Here is a 17,333-nt window from a genome sequence, read left to right as displayed (position 1 = left end):
TGATTTGCGGCCCTTCGCAATCAGCAATGTATCATTCGGCGCCCTTTATATTCTTTTACGTCTTGCAGTTCGATTGGTAATAAATGTTTGCTATTTTTTGTCTTTAGGGGAGATTAAAATATTGCAAGAATCAAATGAATTTCGTGCGCGCTCGTGTCAAATTCTGATGATGTCTAATGTCCAGCGAAGCTATTGTGTTTTTGCTGGTGTTTGTCGTTTATCTTTGTGATTGAGATAAAGCGCAGCAATATTATATAGCGCGGCAAAAGTTGAAAGTTTTAACAGTGTCAATCACTGGCTGTCGCCAAGTGTCGGAGACAATCGGAGACAACCGTGGAGACAATTTGACGCGTCTCCAATCCGCTCCAATCAAATGGTTTGACACTGAATGGAAAAAAAAGTATTTGGACTTCTCGACATTGAACACACAGAGACGTGCAAACAACAGCAACACGCGTATACTATAGACCTGCTATAGTTCAATGGCTATAGCTGATGAAGAAACGATAACAAGAGTGGTATGACCTTTTCACTCGACGTGATTCCCGTCGGTTTATAATCAAAGGTCAAAAGCGCTTTTCACACCCCGCATCAAACCAGATCAAACCCGCGTCAAAATGTATTGCAACTTTCTTATGCTGTCATCACATTTCCGATTGTTTTTTATACGCGTTGGCCAACACATCCGAGATACGCGCGGGCGACTGATGACCTTTCTAAACGCAAATCTATCAAACCACGCCCCAACAGAAAGGATTTCGTTATCGTCGAATTCCTAGCCAAGTCGCGTACAATAAAAATTCTGGGGCCAATTCTTACGTAAGAAACGACAACATAGGCGCCGCCAGCAGAACCGCAGAGCACCACAGCAGCTATAGTATATAATAAAGACGTTACCTGCGTCTCAACTTTCCATATTCCGTTTTAGCGCGTCTATAACTGTTGTCTGGCTATTAAGCCATTTGTAGATGCATTGGATGTGTATATCTCTCGCCCGTGTAGATTTGCCTTATCTCCACGCCATTTTGTGATAAGGCCAGTGACAATTGTGCTTTGGCCCTTTATATACACATACGCTGATGTGGTGGCTGTCGAAGCGTTTGTAGACGGACGACGCAGAGTCGTCTATATAGACCCCTTCACCATCAGTTATTATATTACAGATTGAGTTGGGTTACAATTGGCATTGGCTGTGTGTGCATGAAACGGTGTCTGTTGTAATAGACAATTCAACCTCGGAGCAGCTGAGAGCAGCAGGATCGCAGCAGCAGCCCAGTCATGCCGCTATTCGGATTTCTCGGCAAGAAGAAAGAGGTCCGCCAAGATGCAGGTGAGAATCATTTGGTTGTCACCTTGTCACTATGCCAGGCGATTATAATTTTATCGGTTGATTTGATATGCGCAGGATTGATTGTTGGTGTCGGTTTCAAACCGACAACCAACGACCCAGCATCACAGGCCGGTGCAAAATCGGGAATTATCAAAAAACCACCACCACCGACCAGCAGCAGCACGTCGTCAAAGACAAACAAGGAGAACATTTCCAGCAAGAAAAGTGAACAGGCCCAGCAGACGCAACAGGCAGCACCTGTCACAGTCAACCGGAGTCATCAGCAGACGACTCCTTATCAGAATAGCCCGGCAGTTCCGGCCAACCAGCAGCAGCAAATTAATCCTCCGCCAGTTGTTGCTGTGGAATCCAGCCATAGTCAAAACAACTCGGCCGTCAACCGGCCATCCAGCAAAACCGACAAAAACAATTTTCTCCAAGTGGAATCTGCCCAAGCCCGAAAAAAGTCAGACTCCAGCAGACCGACGACTCTGTCAACCTCCAATCTACAAACAGCGGTAAAACTTATAATAAAACTCGATACAACTATTTATTTATTTAAAATATACAACCTGTTGTAAAGTCGTTTGATAATTTAACATTGCGCGTGTGGTTCGTGTTATCAGAAGGATTTGGAACAAATTTCGAGCCATAATAAAAAGCCTAGTCCTAGACCGAGTTCGGACTTATCTTCGAAAAGTGGAAACATTCAAAAGATTTCCTCCAGCGGACCAACGAACTGTAAGAAATGATTTCATTTTTTTTCCTACTAATTCCACATTTTGCAATTTATTATAGAGCCAACAATTAACTGTACAAATGTCATTTAACGTAGTTATTATTTGCTTTTCTAATTGATGCAGATAAAGAATATCTGCTCGAAGCCAAAGAGAAATTTGAAGACAGATGGCGTCACCCACCTAACCAGGTATACAGCTGTTTCAGTTTTCAAATGGCTGTCAAATTTTTAATTTTCACCTTTGTTTTTTTGTTCTGTATTTAATTAATTCAAGGGAGAAATATGTTTGGATGACTTTTATCGGACCCGGACGTTAGCCTCTGGTAACTTTGGTCGCGTCTTACTCGTTCAACACAAATGGAACAAGCAATTTTACGCCATGAAAGTTCTCGAGAAGCAAAAGGTTTTTTTCTTTTATTCATTTTTTGGTTAAAGGTGCAAAAACTAATGCTTGTAATTGGGCACACAGGTGGTGAAGAAGAAACAGGTAGAACACACCCTGGATGAGAAAAAGGTGCTGTCAGCCATCAGTTTCCCTTTTGTCGTTGGATTGGAATTCTACTTCAAAGTAAATTACATTTATCGACTAACAGAACTTGAATTGACAGATATTTTTTGAGCAGGACAATTCCAATTTGTACATGGTGCTCGAGTATGTCCCAGGTGGTGACATGTTTACACACCTAAGGAAACTTGGGCGATTCAAGTATGTCAAACATATTTTGTCAATTCCCTCATTACTTTTCATTTCATTGTGGTTTTTCCCCTTGGAAATTTGCCAGGGAGCCTCATGCCAGGTTTTACGCCACCCAAATCGTCCTGGCATTCGAATATCTGCACTATTTGGGTCTCATCTACCGAGATTTGAAACCGGAGAACATCATGATTGACACTGCCGGTTACGCCAAAGTAAATAATCCATCACAAATATTCATATGCCTTATTAGTTAATGATAATTTTGTTATTTATTTAATCAGGTGACAGATTTCGGTTTCACCAAGAGAGTGTCAGATAAGCGGACGTGGACCATGTGCGGAACACCCGAATATTTAGCTCCGGAGATCATTCTCGTCAAGGTAATACAAATAATCATGTCACCTGAATAATTGAATAATGAAAAGTTGGCCATCAATCACACAGGGTTACAACAAAGCTGTCGACTGGTGGGCCCTTGGCGTTTTGATCTTTGAAATGGTGGCGGGACAAGCGCCGTTCATGGCCGACCAGCCCATTCAACTCTACGAGAAAATCGTGGCGGGAAAGGTATACAAATTCAAATTGATTGTGCGTCACAATTTGTTAATTAAAATCCATTCATTTCGGGCATTTTTGGGCAGATCCAATATCCGAAAATGTTCAGCTCGGAAGTCAAGGATCTGGTGCGCGGTCTGCTGCAGGCCGATCTGACCAAGCGGCTGGGCAACATGAAGAACGGCGTGGCCGACATCAAGAGCCAAAAGTGGTTCCAGTCGACCGACTGGGTGGCCATACACCAGAAAAAGGTGAGTCTGCCACACTTCCGCTTAATAATAAACGATATTTGCAGATCAGATTAGGAAAATATGATTGAAATGTGATCTGTTGACAAATTGACAGGTCTTGGCGCCACTGATTCCCAAAGTGAAGGGGGCCGGTGATACGAGACATTTCCAGCCCAGCGAAGAAGATCGAGATCTGTTCAGGACGAGTCCTGATAACTTGCACGTCGAGACGTTCAAAGATTTCTGACGTGCTGGGAATTTATATACAATGGAGTCGTCTGACTGTCGTGCTTGTTTCAATATAATGTGTGTCTGTCGATTTGTTATGTTTGTTCTTTTACCCCCAATCAACTGTGTGTGCTGTTCGTCTAGCTTGGCCGCTGTTGTTGACGGAACGTTACGTAATGTTTTTATATGTTACGAAACTCATCGCGATGAATTGATAATGCCGAATGCAAGGCATAGGCATGCTATGCTTGATGATAAATAGATTCGTACTAAATGACTGAAGCGTTATCCGCTCTGATTTCAAGTGCCCTATAAGTGTATTTTGACAGCAGCTATTGGCGTAGCAAAAGAAGAGGAGAAAACGTAACCATTGGTTTAAAAGGCATTGATCTCACAGCCACCGGTGCCGAAACTGAATCTGTTGATGTAACCGCAACGGGCCATGTGGTTTTTGGTACCGGAATAAGGCGGCTGGACGTCAGCTCCCGTGCCGGTGCAAGGCGATTGCGTGATGTCAGCCTCCCATCCAGACGCTGCATTGTCACAATATGAAACGATTTAAAATATTATTCAACCTGTTTTCATTTGACTATAACAATCGATATTCAACTTGCCGTAATTGGTGAGAAAAGCTTTGAGGTCGAACCATCCGTTTTCAGTCTCTGAGCAATCCATGTCGAAATCCACCATCCAGTTGGCGTCTCCCCACCTGAAGAAACGCACAATTTATCAGAGGATTACAGCACGCAATCAGATGATCAAATAATTCGCAGATCAATCAGTCAAGTGAGTTTACACTCACAAATTGTATACATGCTCATTTATACTTGTTTAATGGCTGGTATTCAGGTTTGCCCGGAGTATTAGTGGTCCAGGCCAAAGGCGTCCCGAAAGCTGGATTACCCATGTAAGTACCCTGTCCGGCCTGAACCCCAAACCAGTCCAGTTTGGTGTCACCCACTCTCCAGGCGTCGTAACCAGCCCAGGGTGCACCAACGCCCAAAGAATTGGTCTAAATAAACGTTGGCAAATATTATTGGTTAATAATGTCACATTGTGATGTTGTAAACAATAAAAATTAACAAATAGCAGCCGATTAAGGCACCTGGATGGAAATTGCGCATGTTGAGCTTTCGGCATCCTCGTCATCCTGGCAAATAGGACGAACTATGGTATCGTCGATTCCACCGCGGATGAACAAGTCCTGTCCAACTTGAGTAACTTTGTAGATGAACACGACCGTTCGTTGTTTGGTCCCAGGTGGTGGAGTGATGGTTGTTGACGTTGGCGTTGTGGACTCGGCTATTATTAATCAGCATAAAATAAAAGATGAAGAAACAAAATTGATTCTTTCTAGCATTTGTTAAAATTTCTCAATGTCTTATATGCTATTGATTACATAATATAGCAACGATGTAGGAGATGCTAGAGATATGTTACGAGAAATGAATTTATACTTGTCGATTCAGATGTCAATTCTGTTGTTGATTCTGTTGTCGATTGCGTCACAGAACAATCCTGACCGTAGCACGGCACCGTCGGGATGCCACCCTGTCCGGAAACCGACCAGCAGGTGCTCACCACCAACAATAGCAGATGAAAGAGTAACATGGTAGAAGTGATCCTTGCTTACCGCTGCCTAAACAATGACTGCGGCAACCTATATATTAGGCTACAATCGATGATCGCCAGTAAATCAGCTCAGGTTATACATATGTAGCGGGCATTAAGGTTATCATCTCCATAAACAAATGAACAAGGGCATGTCCATTTTGTGATCGAAGGTCACTTTAAAATATATAACAAGACGATAAGAAGCATGGTCCAATAATACGCGTCCTCCGTATAACACAAATCTCATAATTAAATGCATCACCAAAATATTTTTATAACAGGATTTTAAAATACACCTTCCAAAAATTATCTACATTCACTAGAAAATGTAATTTTTTTATTAACATTTTGTCGTATTTCCATAAATTGTTTTGAATTGATGAAAAAAATAATCCTCCCCGACGGGGAATTGAACCCCGGTCTCCCGCGTGACAGGCGGGGATACTCACCACTATACTATCGAGGATATATTCCTCTTCAAAATTTTAAGATAATTATCCACTTTTTTAATTGTTTCTCATGCTGTTCACATTAACAAACGAAGTTTATCAATTTAAATCAGTGGATACTTCAACATCTTCTCCCTACTACGATTTTTAAAAAAATCTTTATTGGTACGAAAAACTTTTATTAAAGCGACCATATGTGTGATCTCAGGTATTATATTGAATACAAGTAGCTTACGTTACCGTAATGAGTTCAAAGCCACTATATTCTTTTGAAAAGAAACGAAGCCCTTAGAAAATATTGCTGAGACAGCTCATGCATTTCCCGCAGATGTGTTTGTATTTATTCATTATGCGTTGTGCATTGCGCATTGAAAGCTAGCCAAGCGTGCAGTTAACGGACGATAAAACTTGAATATAAGATATTTATATAAAACCTTGGAATTGAAGACGAAATTAAATGTTATAGGAATGGACAATAATTAATAAATGGTATAAAACTACCAAAGTAGATCACACACAAATTTGAACCGAATTAAACAATTCAGCAAATCCACATTCTTAACCAAATTACCCATCACAAGTTAACACAAACAGAAAACTAGTTGGAACTGCTCAAGTGTTCATATGTATTTGAATTAGAATAATTTGAATTTTGTATGATGCCAATCTAATTTTCCCAACATTTATTTTTCGGGTCCCATTCTGTTTCCAGTTGGGGGTAACATTTCGGGACTTGATCCTGATGGAGTTTCTTGCACAAGTCGCAGAAACCGTGGCGAGCCATTTGCTCCAATCCAGCTTCGACTTTGTAGTGACTTTTCCACCAGAAAAATTCGTTGTAGAGCTCGTCATTGGCGTCAAGAATGGTCAGGTACTGGGCCAGTGCTTCGGGCGTGAATTCCAGGGCGTCGATGAACGAGTGAGGAGGTGCGATCCGTTTGTAATCGGCCCCACCGTAGACGACGGGGACAATGTCCCGATTGGCGATCTCGAAGAATTTCTCGGTGACGTATTCCTCGCAGATGGAATTCTCGAACGACAGGTAGAATTTGTATTTGGCTTCCAGCATTTGGTAGCATTGGGGATCGGAGTAGGCGTGCATAGTGTTGCGGGAGCAGCTCATATTGCCACACTTGCCGTAAACGTCGATCGGGATGAATTTGGCGAGTTGACTGACGTAAATTTCCCTCAATCCTAGCGTGTCGCAATGACCAACCATCCAGGCGACCAACTTGATTTTATTAGCGGCGTAATTCTTATTATTATTTCTATTGTCTTTCATCAAACGAAGAGTTTCTTCTCGAGTCTTCGGGGCTGTCGGTCCCGGCTGAATCCGTCCGTACAAGAATTGAATGTCTGAATTGGTTCGGTAGCTCATGGTCCAGTTGAAATAGTTGCGCATTGAAAAAATGTCGGTCAGAGATTCGGTCATCGACGCTGGCGACTCTTGCGCGAAAAAGATGAAGCGCTGGTGATTCGTGCGATTTTCAGGCAAATCGCTGAGCCACATTGTCGAAATCTGCACAATCACAGCGTCAAATTCTTCCAATGGTAACGATGCAGCCGACTCCTGGTTGAAAATGGCACAGTCGGAAAACTCGCATCCCTCCAGAACGAAAGGATCGTGACCGAAACCAAAAATTGCCGTCTCGATCACTTTGGGGCTGTTGTTCCAAATCAGAATCGATTTGTATTGTTTGATGAAGTCTTTTGAATCTGTGACGTCATTATTAGCATCTGAGTTCCACCCAGTCACAGCAGTTCTGACGACACTTGTCAATTTGTGATGATGAACTTCTGAAATGTAGAGGAGCACCAACATTTTGAATAAAAACAACAACAAAACAATCAACTTGCATTTAAGTTTCAGATATCTTCCAACACGAATAATAAAAGTCTTCATTTCTCTGTAATTTTAATATTGAGATTATAGCCTACACGGAATCTGAATTTGTTTAAGGTAACGAATAAGAGTGTTGTCAGTCGGACGATGCGCTTTTCACTACTGGCACAAGGTGTTGCGATGCATCCCGTCGACACCAGCATATGCAAGATTGACGTTAATGAAGGCATTAAACAATTTTTTAAAGATGCGGTTATTGCCGTGTAATCAACTAATCATCGTATTATGTACAGCGACTAAAGAAACTGAAATTAGTTGAATCTCAAGGCCACTTTAACCTACATTTCATGTATGAAGAACATTTTTTTTATGTAAAATGTTTTGAAATTATTCTGTTATCAGGTATAAACTATCTTGTGGAAAGGACTTTGACAAGTCCTCGATAGTATAGTGGTGAGTATCCCCGCCTGTCACGCGGGAGACCGGGGTTCAATTCCCCGTCGGGGAGGCAAATTTTTTGTTCTTTTCTATGAAAGGAAAAAAAAACTGGGAAAACATGGAAATACTTATTCACAAAAATCTTTTATAATGAAGTTTTTAGAAACATTTTAAAAAAGTAATTACTTTATTAAATCCATGAAAAAAATAATCCTCCCCGACGGGGAATTGAACCCCGGTCTCCCGCGTGACAGGCGGGGATACTCACCACTATACTATCGAGGACTTATTAAGTCGTACATCACAAACTTATTTAACCATTGTACAGAAAAATCTTGAAAGTCTTCCCATCTTTTTAAAATTCTGTTTCACATAAGACGTAGTTAGGTTAATGAACACAATTGAATGTTTTTTTATTAAAAAAAATATAATATTTTCTTGATTTTAAAAACCCATCAAGTTAGCTTACAAAACCAAACACAAACAAATAATCGATAGACGCACGCATTAAAACAAATTCATCATTCAAAAACAATTTGTACACCATCTCTAATATTGTATATGTTGTCATCATAACGTCTTTGGCGTTAATCACTTTTGGCTCCGCAGCAACATTTGAAATAGATTCCCAGCTATAGTGTGTCGCTTCGTTACGTTTGAAGCTGTAGCAAGATCTCGTTTTACTTCCTAAATTTTCAAATCAGACAATTCAATTAGTCAAATTAAATTGAAAATGTACCAAAATAAGAACGCCCCATCATATATCTCGCTTGAAAAACACCTATGTACGCGTGCTGGCAAAACAACGCATTGACATTATTTGTGTCGCGGAGTATATTACCAGCGGAGACTCTTTCAAGTTGGCTTTACTCAAGGTACAGAAGACAAACAGTGAGAGAGATAGCAGATTATCTACAAGATTTCTCATTTGGCGCTAAAGTAACACAGTTCACCGAGTCCAAAACACGTAGGCTATAGCGATCGATAGCGCCCCTATCTGCTATATGCGCATTGTGCCAATCGCATATTCAACCGATAAGCAATTGTTAGCGAAAGAGTATAGCGTGTAAATAATAATCACCTGGAAAGAACATTTTTTTCAACTTGATTGTCGTTTGGCTTTGGCCTCTTCCCTCTCCTTGGCGTCCATGTACCAGAAGGTGACGGCGCAGCGGGTGCGGAAAGAGGGTTGAACTTCGTGGGGGTTGCGCCGATCTGACCAGAAGAAAACCACCCGATCGAGGATGGGCTCAATGTCCAGCACTTTATTGGACCACCCTTGCGGGAAAACACGCAACATCCCGCCATCAATCTTTATTAGCAAAATAATTTTAAAATGCATTCGATCAAATTTGGATCAGTTTAAATAAAATGTTTAGACCTTAGTGTCCCAGTCTTTATTCACGTAGTAGGTTGTTGTGAGGAAACGCCCGTCGCCATTGGGATTATCCACGTGTTTCACGTAATAGGAGCCGTTACCGGGATAGCACGAAATCATGGCCTGCGCGTTTGCATATTTCAATAAGGAATATACATCGATTTTTCGCTCAGATTACATTATAATCGCGTTGGCTTTTAACAATCGAATAAATAGAAATAGATATGAGATAATACCTTGGTTCTTCCGCCAATGACGCGTTTCTCCAACCGTTTATTCTCAATCATTGTCTGAATGGAATTGACGATGATCGTGTCGACGGTGGCGATCAAATGGGCAATATCTTGGCAATTGTTTTCCGTCCCGTCGACCCAGGCGATGTGATCGTTGCGGACGTTCTTCGTCAATTCCGGGTCCGCCGAATTGTTGAGGCCCACCGTTTTGCCTTCGATGAACACCCCAGAATTGTACATGTTGACGACGGAGCGGTGGATGGATTCGGCCCGCTCTTTGCCCATGAAATTGTCCAGCACGCAGATGCCGTACTGTTGTAGGTCGCGGATGACGTGCTGGCACGTCTGTGACATCCACTCCTGCGGCGACCGCTCGCTACGACTCCAATTCTCCATTTTAGGCCTATTTTAATTCTTTTTTTGTGCTGTTGACTTTCTTATTCCTCGACCAAATGCTGCTGGTAGACGCAGAGATTTCTTAGCTGTTTGACAGATCTTCTTGTTTGTAGGCCTATTCCACGACTGAAGAATAGCACCACCATGCTCTATGACTATTATTCCTTTGAGCAATTTCTGGGATATAATAACAAAAGTTATTAGAGACACTCGTGTAGGCCTGGCTGGCGGACGTGTGTGTGGTTGGCTGGCGATGTAGAGGGGAGACTGAGGTCGTGCATTGGATTCAACTCGTTTTATTTCCTCCCCAAAAAACCAAAAATTGATGTTGGCGCATGCGCTGTAGGAGCCCACCCTTGGGGCCATAGACGTCGAGATGAGTGAAAAGGCTACGTGACTATTGTGAAGGCAAACGGCCTTTTTTCCACCGCTGCTGCTGCTGCCCTAATCGCCATCTATGCGTTCACATGCACCGACGCGAGACGGCCCGTTTCGCCCTCCTATATCTCTTGGCGGTTTGGACTCGATGACAAACCAAATGTAGTCAATTTTTTTCGATCGCATAAGTCACGTACGCACCACTACACGCGCGGCAGATACAACGTTTTATTCCCCACATCATCAATAATTCTGTCGAACTTGACGATAAAAGTTTCGACTGAAATGGCGACTGCTGAATTATGGCCATTTTGTTATCCCCGCCATATTTATTTCATACCAAATTTAAAATTAAGTTTGTAAACTTTCTCTTTTTGGGCTGGACGAGTATTGTGGCGCCAAGTTCAAACGTACTTTGGAGCTGGCTTCGTAGAATCGTCTTCAAGTTATCGGAAGGCCTGAAGAAATTTAGGCATGTCGGTCGAAATAATTCATTGGCACTGACATCCCTGGCATCCGCCACCGGAAAATGTCGCACGAAATGAAACCGAGGGGACAGAAAAAGAATCTAAAGGGGAGGGGGGGGAGAGCTGGGGGTAATAGGGTACATAAACCTAATTTTAAATTTAGGCTCAATTCCACTCATGCCAAGTTTGTGTATTGATTATTTCCTCCTAAGATAGAAGAACAGAATTTTAGTTTGAATCTATTAATCTTTATTGTTTTCTGCGGGGACGAGGTTTAATCGAAGCTGATGATCTGGCAGCCCTTGCCGCTGAAGGTGAAAACGTTGATGAATCCGCACCGACCCATGTGATTGGTAGGGCTGGCGTAAGGTGGAGTCCCGGCTCCGTTGCCGGTGCAGGCCGACTGGAGGACATCCGCTTCCCATCCGTTACCTTTCAACGTCCGAAAAATTGATTCAATCATTTAAAATTCTACAAATGTTTATCAATTAATAAATTACCAGCGTTGGTGAGGAAGGCTTTCACTTCGAACCAGGTGTTCTCCGCTTGCGAGCAATCCATGTCCATTTCAACCATCCAGTAGTGATCGCCAAACCTAATTTCGCGCCAATTTTAATTATAACATCATTTCAAAAATAAATTCCATTCATAATTTTGATTAGATATACTGCTGGAATATTACGTGTTGAGTGGTTGGTATCCGGCTTCAGTTGCTTTGTTGGAAGTCCAAGCCAGCGGAGTGCCGGAAGCGGGTTGACCCGCGTAGACCCCCTGACCCACCTCCACTCCGTACCAATCCAATTTGGTGTCGCCGATGGCCCAGGCGTTGTACTTGTCGTAATGGCTCGTCATACCCAGCGAACCCACCTGTTTTTTGTAATTAATTTTGAATTTACAATCAAAAGATTTAAAAAAAAATTGAATTACTTTCATGGGGAGAGCGCAGGGTGAAGTTGCGGCATTTTCAACGCAGCCTGGTCGAACCGTGTGGTCAATTCCACCTCGGATGAACAGATCCTGTCCAGGATTGGTTTGCTTCTGGATGAAAACCACCGTACGGTTGCCACTCGGCGGGCGAACTGCATAGCGAAATTTTTAGTCCAAATTTCATTTGATTAGAATGTCAATTTGATATTATGTACCGGTGGTTGTCGTTGTGACGGAGCAGCCGGCACCGTAGCACGGCACTGTCGGGATGGTGATGGTCGTTTTGGGCGTGGTCGGGACGGTGGGTCGGGCAGTTCCGGCCGTCGCCGTAGGCACGGGACCCGTTTCACATCCGACGCAAGCCGCGAACATGGGCTCCTCGTAGTTGTCGATTTGAACCTGGGCTTTGCCGTCGGATCCCACCGTGATGCTGGTGGCGCAATCGTCGATAATGTTGCAATACGTTCCGGCAGGTAATCCTTTTTTAATTCAAATAAAATTTAGGAAAATTTAAAACATAAAATAAAATAAAATTCAATCAAATAAAATATAACAATAAAATTTAATTAAAATGATCAAATGATTAATTTAATTAAAATAATTAATTTAATTAAAATAATTATTAATTGAATTTAGGTAATCCTTTTTTAATGCAAAATAAAATTTGGGAAAATTTAAAACAATCGTCGGTAATTAAAATTATTATTAATTGAAATTAAATTAAAAATGGTATATTGAATAATTAAATACCGGTGGCAAGTGTTTCAGTCATGCTTCCGCCTTTGGCCATGGCGAAAAATCCCTTGTTGCCTCGGGAGAAAGCCACAGCCCCGCCGTTGTTCCAGTAATTGTCCATCTGAGTTCCGGCGACGGCGTTGCGGAAGCGCACCATTTTGGCGATGGGATTCCAGCGGTGCTCGCAAACCCATCCGCCGGAGCAACTGCCATCCGCATTAATAATCACGTCGACGGCGCTGTAGTCGTCGTTGTGCGGCGGCCCGACGTCGGAATTGTCAAAGAAGTAGCTGCTCATAACCTGGGCGAATCCGTACGGATGGGCCAGCATGTAGGAGACGGCCTGCTTGTACTCCCTGGGCGTCTTGTGAGTGATGACGTCACCAGCCCCACCGTGTCCGCGCTGGTTGTCGTGATTGTCAACAAAGACGAAGGCCCGGTCGTCCCTGGCCATGCCCCATCCGTAGTCGATGAGTCCGCCCAGCTGGCCGTAGTCGTTGATGCCCCAGGCCAGTTTCATGCAGTAGCGGAATTCCGTCACCAACCCAACGTCGTAATACTCGTCGACCCGAACGGCTCCGTCGTTGCGGTCGATAACTTCGCTGTAGACGAACAGTTTCGAGTTGGCGGCGAATCCGTGCTCGGTCGGAAGTGGATTGACCCTGGACGTGATGGCGGCAATATCCTGAATTTAAACCAAACCCAAAATTGAATTTTAAAATTCAATAAAATGACGTCAAATTAATGGATGAGACTCACCAAGGGCCACATGTGTTTGGCGGCGTCAATGCGGATGCCGGCCACTCCTATAGCGACCAGGCTGTTCAAATATCCCGCCACTTTATCGCGGACATAGTCCAGGGCTCCGTACAGGTCAGTCAATCCGACCAAGTAGCAATTGCGGACGTTGTTTGGATCTCCGTAGTTGTTGACGTTGCCGTCGAATGATGGGCACATGTCTTTCGGCGTGAAATGCTCAGCCGAAAAAGGGACCCTGTCAAATCAAATTAAATTACGTGATTTAATGCGGAATGAATTTTAATGAGTTGACAGTTTATACCCCGGGAAATCTAAAGCATCGCCGTCGTAGGGCGACCCGGCGTAGGACACGCCCAGACGACCCAGTCCGCTCATATGATTGATAACAGCATCGACATACGTCCTGATAACAAATCACCAAGTTATTACATAATATTATACTGCGCTTATAATAATGTTTAATTTTTTTAGAAAGATAAATACCGGACTCCGACAGCGTTGCAACGTCGGACCATGTCGGCAAACTCGTCCGGATTGCCCGACCGCGAATGTAAAATGTAACTGACGGGTTGGTAGCGCTGCCACCACGGCTGAGGCGGATTGTTGTCGGGCAGGATGACGTGCTCAGACGGAGGAGAAACCTACAGGGGGAAAATAAAACCGGAATTAATACTTAAATTCCGATTAATTTTTATAGCAATTTCTATACCTGGAATCCTGTGAAAGTTGCGAAACATTTTGACAGATGAAAAGTGGAATTAGTTTGAAACAAGTTTTGAATTTCTAATTAGTCTTACCGCAATAGCCAGCTGGTCCCAGAAACCTGTGACATGAATACAATTAATTAAGGTTGAATTGAATTAAAATAGGATTGATTAATTACCTTTCGCATTCGGCGGCAATGTCGCTCCATTTCCACTCAAAAAGATGGACGATGGCCGTTTTGCCGTTGCAGTTGGGGTCGTACTGACCCTGGGCGACTCCCATCATCCAGCAGCCGATGGCCCAAATCCAGATGGCCTTCATCTCGTTATAAATTGAGTTGAATTGCACCTTAAAACTCTTGATAAACTTGTCGTTCGTGTGGGCAGCGGCTGAAAACTCTTTCCGTCTGTCGCTGCGTGTCCGTCATTTTATATCGCAGTTTTGTTTGTCCACTGTAAACAGTTTTCACGATCAAAGTTCAATTAGTTAGTGATTGTACAACTATCTCAATTTTAAAACCAAAATTACCTTTTGTGTCTATTCCTCTATCGGCGTTGGGACTCACTAAAAATGTCATTCAAGGCCAAGTGATTCCCATCATTTGTTTTTATTAAAATCTACACACAATTATACAACCCCCCAAATGTTTAGGTTAATTCTATAAAAAATATAATTAAATGGCTGGTGGTGTTGCATAATGTTTGGCAATGATTTTGTCGAAGGCATCTTTGACAGCCCGCCGGAACATTTGGTGGTGGAGGACGTAGGCGGCCACGTGACCGCTCGACACGTAGCGGACCTCGGCACCGGGCCACAATTGTCTCAGGTCGGTACATCCTTCGCGGGGGACGTAGGCGTCGTCGTTGGCCGTCACGATGACGATGCACGAACTGTCCACCGGACGCGAATAATTGGCAATGTGCGTGAACTCGTCCATGATCCCGCGCATAAATTCCATCGCCTGTTGGCGGGCTTGAGCTTTCTCCATCCCCTGGACTCGCTCCTTCCTGTGCACACCAAATTGAATTTAGAAATTCCTTTTTCATTTGACAAATAATTTACCAAAACGGCTGGATGATTCGTCGCAGTGGACTGGCCAACGATACATTTCCAATCCGTTTCCAGGATTCCGGAATGGCCATACCGGACAAACCGGATAATTTGAAATTGAACGTCTCTTCCACGGCACTCGTCAACCGCTGCTGGTCGTTGCTAGGAAGAGGTTGAGCGTTGCTAGGAACGGCAATCTTTGACCCGATACTCCGCGAGTAATTCTGGGCAAACTGTTTGCCGGCATCAAAGGCACAATCCTGAATAAACGAAATAATTAATCGACATTTTGTTTCAATTTTAAGGAGGTTAAATAAGAGTTTACGCCAACGGAGGGAGACTGCAGCACCATGTCGAGGATTTCGTTGTAAATTTGATTGGAAAAATATTGCGATTCTAGAAGTGACCAGTCGATTGCTCCGCTCATAACTCCACGGGTAAACACGGCCGAAGCTGTTGACCAGGATAAGCACGGGACCAGGACGACAGGTTTCGGCCAGCTGGAGGCTGCCAGTGAAGCCATCTATTTGAAAAAACCTGTTGGGTTTATTTGCTCAATAATAAAAAAAAATTCTAATAAATTCGTTACGTGGCCACCCATCGACACTCCGGTTACTCCGAGTGGACCCAGTCCGTTGCGTTCGCACCAGTGGAACAATACAAGAGACTCTAGAATAAGACATCCGCCCATCACGAAAATGTCAGAGACGTTGTGTAGACAGGAGAGTCTACAAGCGCAGAGGAGAGAAAACAAAATTGTCAACATCTACAACACGAGTATATGGACAGTTGGTGAAATTCTCACTTTTGCTCTTTCGGCTTCCGCAGTCCGTAAAATGGATTCTCCAGGATGATGGAGCCGACATTCCATTCGTTCAAAAGCGGTTTGCCCATTAGAATTCGCCGGCGCCAAAAGAACTTGAAACAAAAGCAAAATTGATTTGATGATATTTGTTAAACTCAAAATGTTTAGATATTACATGATCTCCTGTCCCTGCAAGTTGCACTACCATGGGCTTAAGCCCGTTACTCCAGTTCCACTTTTTAGGCAGCAGCATTTGAAAGTGAGCAGTTTCAGACTCCTCTGGCACCAAGCCAGGGAGATGATGTGCAAACGGGCTCTGGAAATGGCCATTTAGGATCTTGTAATGCTTGTGGTCTTCTTCCTGCGAAATGAAGAGTTTAACAGTACAAACACCAATTTCAAGTTATAAATCATGAAAATTAGTAATTACCTTTGTAAAGGTGACTTTGTGCATTGGATCGACCAAGCTTTGGCATTTTTCTCTGTCTGACACAATTTTACGGAAATCAAAAAGCCTGGCAGTCATTTTTAAAAAAAATTAGCTGCGATTTGATCAGCGTTATTCATTTTCATTACCTTTTAATATTCTCAGGATTGCCCCATCCTCTAACAAAAAACTTTGATAGCACTAAATTCCTATAAACACGGTCTAGCTTACTGGCACCCATTCAAAGACAATAAGTATCAGAGAGAGATTGATGGATCCTGTTTCAAAACAATATTGAATTAGAGAAGATTTTCAAAGTCTGGGCAAAAATATCTCGTACCTAAAGTCATCTGAGATGAATTTTAAAAATGAACTTGTTAGACGAAGATTGAACTCGTCTAAACCGGAACTAACGTTATAGTTAATGGAACTAAATGAAACCGAAATCAAATGGAGCTAATAGGCTAGTGGATAATGTCGTGCACTCTTTGCCATTCAACTAGTGCTATAAACTTATAAAGAAATTAAAATCTAAAGCAAAAACAAGAAAAATTCATTCGTAACACAACGTCACGAACACCCGATTAAAGAATCAAAAACAAAAATCCTTGTTGTGTCGTCTGCACTTGCAATTTTTTAAATTCTGGCAACAGGCCAAAAACAACACTTTCGCGGGCAATTTAAAAACGAGTTTTTGTTTTACATTTAGAGAAACATGAAAAATGAAACGAGAAATTAAATAAAAATGTCTCGCAATATGCCCCCATGCCCCGACGTCGAAATTAACCCCCCCCCCCAATCTTTTTGACAAATTAAAAAGAGAAACATTTTCTTGTATCTACACACACACACATGTGTGTAGCGCAATTAAAAAAAATTAAAATTTAGCATTTCCCTACCACTTGATGGTCAATAATGGGCCCGGCGGATGGAATGGAAAGTGGGTCAGC

The 17,333-nt window shown here is 42.7% G+C and overlaps 6 protein-coding genes across 6 annotated transcripts; 1 reads left to right on the top strand and 5 right to left on the bottom strand.

Annotated features, from left to right (window-relative positions):
- The first annotated feature begins 1,072 nt into the window (after positions 1-1,072).
- LOC124200785 (cAMP-dependent protein kinase catalytic subunit 1-like) lies at positions 1,073-3,898 on the top strand. The gene is made up of 12 exons (XM_046597081.1): positions 1,073-1,330; positions 1,406-1,848; positions 1,957-2,071; positions 2,194-2,258; positions 2,344-2,472; positions 2,539-2,637; positions 2,693-2,775; positions 2,852-2,978; positions 3,048-3,146; positions 3,211-3,333; positions 3,408-3,572; positions 3,667-3,898. Exons 1-12 carry the CDS (start codon positions 1,279-1,281, stop codon positions 3,796-3,798), a joined length of 1,632 nt encoding a protein of 543 aa, XP_046453037.1. The 5' UTR covers positions 1,073-1,278; the 3' UTR covers positions 3,799-3,898.
- Positions 3,899-4,077: 179 nt separating this feature from the next.
- LOC124200790 (alpha-amylase-like) lies at positions 4,078-5,484 on the bottom strand. The gene is made up of 5 exons (XM_046597085.1): positions 5,237-5,484; positions 4,885-5,081; positions 4,607-4,791; positions 4,394-4,488; positions 4,078-4,312 (listed from the first exon to the last, which is right to left on the bottom strand). The coding sequence occupies exons 1-5, from the start codon at positions 5,388-5,390 to the stop codon at positions 4,155-4,157; spliced, it is 789 nt and encodes a 262-aa protein (XP_046453041.1). The 5' UTR covers positions 5,391-5,484; the 3' UTR covers positions 4,078-4,154.
- A 1,025-nt stretch (positions 5,485-6,509) lies between these two features.
- Positions 6,510-7,664, bottom strand: LOC124200593 (alpha-(1,3)-fucosyltransferase C-like). Its single transcript, XM_046596863.1, has one exon. It carries the CDS (start codon positions 7,662-7,664, stop codon positions 6,510-6,512), a length of 1,155 nt encoding a protein of 384 aa, XP_046452819.1.
- A 901-nt stretch (positions 7,665-8,565) lies between these two features.
- On the bottom strand, positions 8,566-10,522 carry LOC124200792 (egl nine homolog 1-like). Its single transcript, XM_046597087.1, has 4 exons — positions 9,738-10,522; positions 9,505-9,624; positions 9,205-9,435; positions 8,566-8,810 (listed from the first exon to the last, which is right to left on the bottom strand). Exons 1-3 carry the CDS (start codon positions 10,128-10,130, stop codon positions 9,223-9,225), a joined length of 726 nt encoding a protein of 241 aa, XP_046453043.1. The 5' UTR covers positions 10,131-10,522; the 3' UTR covers positions 8,566-8,810; positions 9,205-9,222.
- Positions 10,523-11,144: 622 nt separating this feature from the next.
- Positions 11,145-14,502, bottom strand: LOC124200783 (alpha-amylase A-like). The gene is made up of 12 exons (XM_046597079.1): positions 14,280-14,502; positions 14,194-14,219; positions 14,106-14,113; positions 13,880-14,037; positions 13,698-13,799; positions 13,397-13,631; positions 12,653-13,322; positions 12,118-12,381; positions 11,903-12,054; positions 11,658-11,842; positions 11,476-11,570; positions 11,145-11,407 (listed from the first exon to the last, which is right to left on the bottom strand). The coding sequence occupies exons 1-12, from the start codon at positions 14,420-14,422 to the stop codon at positions 11,250-11,252; spliced, it is 2,196 nt and encodes a 731-aa protein (XP_046453035.1). The 5' UTR covers positions 14,423-14,502; the 3' UTR covers positions 11,145-11,249.
- Positions 14,503-14,692: 190 nt separating this feature from the next.
- LOC124200787 (protein ABHD18-like) lies at positions 14,693-16,994 on the bottom strand. The gene is made up of 9 exons (XM_046597083.1): positions 16,724-16,994; positions 16,533-16,661; positions 16,387-16,471; positions 16,132-16,317; positions 15,957-16,069; positions 15,741-15,879; positions 15,477-15,674; positions 15,164-15,411; positions 14,693-15,108 (listed from the first exon to the last, which is right to left on the bottom strand). The coding sequence occupies exons 2-9, from the start codon at positions 16,622-16,624 to the stop codon at positions 14,775-14,777; spliced, it is 1,395 nt and encodes a 464-aa protein (XP_046453039.1). The 5' UTR covers positions 16,625-16,661; positions 16,724-16,994; the 3' UTR covers positions 14,693-14,774.
- Between the last annotated feature and the right edge of the window lie 339 nt (positions 16,995-17,333).

Source organism: Daphnia pulex, chromosome 8 (genome assembly GCF_021134715.1).
Source record: "Daphnia pulex isolate KAP4 chromosome 8, ASM2113471v1".
Classification (NCBI taxonomy): domain Eukaryota; kingdom Metazoa; phylum Arthropoda; class Branchiopoda; order Diplostraca; family Daphniidae; genus Daphnia; species Daphnia pulex.
Note: the sequence above shows the minus strand (reverse complement) of the source record. Positions and strands in the feature narration are given on the sequence as shown.